The sequence below is a fragment of the Gossypium arboreum genome, chromosome 10 (assembly GCF_025698485.1).
Source record: "Gossypium arboreum isolate Shixiya-1 chromosome 10, ASM2569848v2, whole genome shotgun sequence".
Lineage (NCBI taxonomy): Eukaryota > Viridiplantae > Streptophyta > Magnoliopsida > Malvales > Malvaceae > Gossypium > Gossypium arboreum.
Genome location: NC_069079.1, coordinates 124129490 through 124134684, shown reverse-complemented (window position 1 = coordinate 124134684; position 5195 = coordinate 124129490). Strand labels below are relative to the sequence as shown.

Genomic DNA, 5195 nt, shown 5'->3' with positions numbered 1-5195 from the left:
CCGGTGATTCCCGCGTGGTATTCACATTGGGCACTTGTGTCATACCATTTAGGATACGGGGGCTGCAATGGCTTCAGGTAAAAGGGAGACACTACATGAACATTGAACAGGTTCTGGTAGAGCTCCCTATACGTCATGGGTATAGGGGTGAATTGTGGCATTTCTGTGTTTTCCCTCGGGTTAGATTCTTGTCTTACGGAGCTATGTTGATTGGTGGTCACCGTCTTTGGCTGATTTACGGTAAGTGACTTAGACTGACCCTTGTTGAATGTGCTTGTGTTGTTTACTTCATTATCTCTTTTCCTCGAGGCCGACTTTCTGGTACTTTCTCCGGCTTCGATCTTACCACTCCTCACAGCATTTTCGATCATTTCCCCCGTCATCACTATGTTCGAGAAAATCTTGGTGGCGTTTCCCAACATATGAGTGATAAAAGGGCCTTCAGTGTGTTGATAAAGAGCATCGTCGTTTCTTTTTCCAGAAGCGGCTGCTGAACTTGTATGGCCACTTCCCTCCACCTTTGTGCGTACTGTCTGAAACTTTCGTTTGACTTCTTCTCCATGTTCTGGAGAGTGATTCTATCGGGGGTCATGTCCGTGACATGATTGTATTGTTTCATAAAAGCCTGAGCCAGGTCCTTCCATGAGTTAATTTTAGAGCAGCTTAATTAGTTATACCACTTAGATGCCGCCCCGACCAGGCTATCTTGAAAGCAGTGGATTAATAGCTGGTCATTATTAACGTATCTCGTCATTCACCTGCAAAACATAGTGATGTGGGCTTCGGGTCAGCTCGTTCTATTGTATTTCTTGAATTCGGGCATTTTGAATTTAAGGGGAAGGACCAAATCTGGGACCAAACTCAGGTCCTTGGCATCAATCCCTTGATGATGATCCGCGCTTTCCATGGCTCTGAATTTCTCCTCGAACCATCTACACTGTTCTTCCAATTGTTTTTGGGAATCTATCCTGGCCTTTTCTTCTTCAGCAACTTCATCCAAATCGGGAACGGGCGGATAGTTCGGGTTGTTGACAAAGTTAGAACCTGAGCTAGTTTAGAAGTTCATCGATATTGAAGCTCTGGCCTGAACCTGCTGGGGCATGATCGTGACAGATGGTTTTTGTAGATTAATCTCGGGCTTCATCGGTACATGTGTCAGAGTGAAGCCAGAGGGGGTATTGAGGATCTTCATTAGTTTCCTCACCTTTGTCCATGGGGCCCTTTCCCTTATCCATTCCTCCCAACAGCAATTGGGATAACTGACTCATCATTTCTCTCTGGGATTCCATCATTTGCTCCTTCATCTCTCGTTGAATCTTGGCTAACTGCTCTTGCATCTGAGACTGCATTTGTTCTTGCATGTCCTTTTGCATTTGCTCTAATTTCTGAAGTCTTTTATCCATTGACTTTTTCCTTGTACCGTAGGGGTGTGTGGTTGGTTGGTTTTCGTTGGTTTCCAGGTTACTGAAATGATTTTTAATTAATTAATTAGAAACCTCTTATTGCCTTTAATGCATAATGATATGATGTAATGCAAATGCATGAATGCAAAGGAGGCATCAATTTTGATTCAATTCCCTTTAGAAAACTTCACTAGAAAATAAAATTCTTTTACATAAAGTTGAGTTACAGATAAAATTTTGCTCTAATGCTTAAAATCTTAATTTTCCTAAGCAACGAGGCCAGCTCCTGTCCGCGATTCGACTTCAACTCATACTTCATGCTTAGTGTGTCTGCCTGTACCGCTAAAGTTTACAAGTAGTCAGCTACCTCCCAAATCTGGGTTATGGCTTCCCCCATAAGATAATCTCTGTTTCTGGCTTGGTCTTGTGCATGATGAAGCTGTTCTTTCTAACGGTCCTCATTTGCCTCAAAAAACTGAATCCGCATCTCACAGTTTTACAGTGACGCCTCTAACTTTTCTATTTTTCCTTTCATTTCCTCTATCTTGCTCAAGCTTGCCCTCAATTCTATTGCGGTGTTACGGTTTCAGTACTGATGAAGAGACTTCCCGAGTTCTGCCACTCTAGCCTTTAATTCCCCTCGCTCATTTCTGCTTTCCGAAAGACTCTTCTCTAAACCTTCGTTTCATGCTTGAGCTTCTCGTAATTTTCTTTCCCATCGGTCAACATTGGTCTTCTCTTCTCGAATTTCATGGCGTCATTGTTCGGAAGCCTTACCTAGTCCCGCAGTCCTCATAGACAGACGTAATTTCTTATAGTCAGTCTTCAAACTGTCTAGATCTTCTTCGGCCTTAGTTTTTCCTTTTCTCCACTTCTCGGCCTCTGACCTCTGGACATCAGCGTCTAACCTTCGGTGCATCTTCTCTTCCTCTAATTGTTCAATCTTTTTCCCAAGCTCTGAACTCTTCTTCTCGAAGTCTTGCTTTTTAATTTCCAATTTTGACGGGGCGACTTGCAATTGTTCCACCATAGGTCGAGTATTCTCCAAGCTTGGCCTAGGAACGTTATCATTAACCTTCTTTTTAAACCACCCGTCATACTCAGGCGTTACCATGGAACCGACGGCCAACTTCTTCATCCAACAAGTTTGCTTCCAAGCATCCGATAGATCCCGTACTTTCTTTTTATAGTGGACACCTTTAAAAGAGAATTCACTCTGAGCAAGTCTATAGGTCGCGGGTACAAACTGCCTCGACTTATATTGCCTCAACGCAAGCAATGGAGTATACCCGATAGCTCCCCAAATTCCTAACAGTGGCACCCAATCAAAGTTCCCACATCGATACATGATCTCATCCAGTACCATCCAATAAGCTCTCCACTCGATATCCCCCTCATGGAGGTTTTGAAGAATTTCCATCCACTTCTCCTCCGAGATATCCTCTCTCCTTTGTATAGCTGCTTCTTCTTTTAATGAGGAATAACATTCGAAAAAGACCCGATAAGAAACCTTGTATATATTCCAAAAGTGCCCATGAAACCATACCATCAATAATTGTGCACATCCAATAAACCGCCCCTCGTCTGTCTTCCGACATGAGCTTAAAGATCTGAACGTCTCAGCCAATATTACCAGTACCAGTGTGATTCCCTTCTCAAGGCGATCGAATAAGCCAATGACTGCCTCATCCACATACCTCAAAGCCTTAGGAAAAATTACCAATCCGTAGATGCTTAAGGCGAAGATATCGGCCCTCTTTCTTTCATCTGGATGCGTCAAAATCAAGTCTCGCAAATTCTTCCAAGGGATACATTTACTATCTCTTTTTTGTTGAATTCGAGTAGTGACCCAAGGCTCGCTCATCCCGGAAATGCTCATCAATTTCTTCACGAAATTCTGACCACTAAAAACCTGAGCATAGGTCTTTCTGACCTGAATTTTCAGACACCTGAGCAGAGTAGTGTATTCCTTCATGGTAGGTACCAAATCCACTTCTCCAAAAGTGAAACACTTGTAAGCAGAATTCCAAAACTGCACCATAACTCGGAATAGATGTTTAGCCACTCTAATGTCTAGCAAGTAGAATATATCACCATAGCTTTGATAAAACAACTGCTTGATCCTTTCATCCCAACTAGCCCAAATATCTCTCAACTCTTGCAGCTCATTCTGTACTACATTGACTCGAGTGAAATCCTGCAACTCCGATATATACCCTTCTGCCAAGCTATCCCCTCTCTCTGATTGTAGCTTCTCCGACCATGCACAAATGGCCGCATTATCCTCGAATTTACTAAGAAATTCATTCTCCATTTCAAACTTTCTAACTTAGTAATTGAATACGAATCAACACCTCCTTTAGTATGCAATGTCATGAAAAACACAATCAAAACAAAACACAGGTTAGTATCAAATAATAGTGATAAAATGCAAGCACATAAACAATAATTACAATGCATATACGGGTAAATACTAAGGCTTGACGCAGCTCCACCCAAGGATAGCTCCTACAGTTCACTATATGTGGTTCGGTTCTAGAGATAAGGTACTGAACCAGCAGATTCCTCAATCCTCACCCATTCTAGGCTCATATAGATCGAGTTCGGTTCAGGGGGATACATTTCCCTATGACCATGCGGAGATGAAAATCTCACGAAATCATAGGTACGGATATGCCCCGGAAGCAATCCACTAGCCCATGCGGAGGTGAAAACCTCACGAAAGCGTAGTTTCTTACTCCCACTTAGACGGTGTGACCACAGCAGTCATGCAATGAAATGCAGCATTATTCTAGAAGCCCGAACCATAACAACCATACAAACAAATGATTTGGAAGACACATGATTTTTAAAACAAATTTTTGGTTTTTGACAAAAAGACAGCAAACAATCAATTTTATGGCTTGACTCTCTCGATTCGGTCCCCAGTAGAGTCGCCAAGCGGTCGAACCCATCTTTTTCGAATTTAAAGAAAACAGGAAATCGACTTTTTGAAAAATGAAAATGTGGAGTCGCCACCAATCTTTTGTTTCGATGTGATTGGATCACTTTAATAAAATATTTTACTCCATTTAAACTGATTTTGGCCTACGTAAATTTGAGGAAGCGGGTTCGGGAGTCGGTTACGCATGAGGAAGGATTAGCACCCTCACACCGCCCAAAATTGGTACCAAATCGATTAAATAATGTCCTTATGTTTGAGATTTAAAAATGTTTTAGAAATGTGATTACCTTAAAAACATTTTAATAATCCAAGTTGGTCGTCGAAATTCTCTTGTTTCGGAGGAATACAACATCACATCCAGCACGATAGGACACGATCCTTTATGCCCTCGAAAACAGGATAAATTTCGACTTCCAAAAGTTCATATGTTGAAAATCACAAAAGGATGCCCAATTGTTTAGTCCAACAAAAAATTGAAACCCAGCACAGTAGGGCACGATTCCTCGAATTGCCAAATATCGAACATTTCCTTCATTTTAAAGAATTTTTAAAGACATGACTGAAATTCCAAAGGAATATTCGATTGTTTTGAACGAACGAGAAATCGCAACCCAGCACGATAGGGCACGATTCCCTGAATTGCCAAACATCGAACATTTCCTTCGTTTTAAAGAATTTTTAAAGACATGAATGAAATCCCAAAGGAATAATCAATTGTTTTGAATGAACGAGAAATCGCAACCCAGCACGATAGGGCACGATTTCCCGAATTGCCAAACATCGAACATTTCCTTCGTTTTTAAGAATTTTTAAATGAATAATTATAAAACTAGCTAAAAACGCATTAA

The 5195-nt window shown here is 41.4% G+C and overlaps 1 protein-coding gene across 1 annotated transcript; it reads right to left on the bottom strand.

Moving 5' to 3' along the window:
* Window positions 1–2160: 2160 nt before the first annotated feature.
* On the bottom strand, window positions 2161–3717 carry LOC128282172 (uncharacterized). Its single transcript, XM_053020337.1, has one exon. It carries the CDS (start codon window positions 3715–3717, stop codon window positions 2161–2163), a length of 1557 nt encoding a protein of 518 aa, XP_052876297.1.
* Window positions 3718–5195: the final 1478 nt, after the last annotated feature.

What these genes read in the sequence shown, in the direction of transcription:
- LOC128282172 (XM_053020337.1), bottom strand. Translation starts at nt 3,717, where the DNA reads ATGGAGAATGAATTTCTTAGTAAATTCGAGGATAATGCGGCCATTTGT.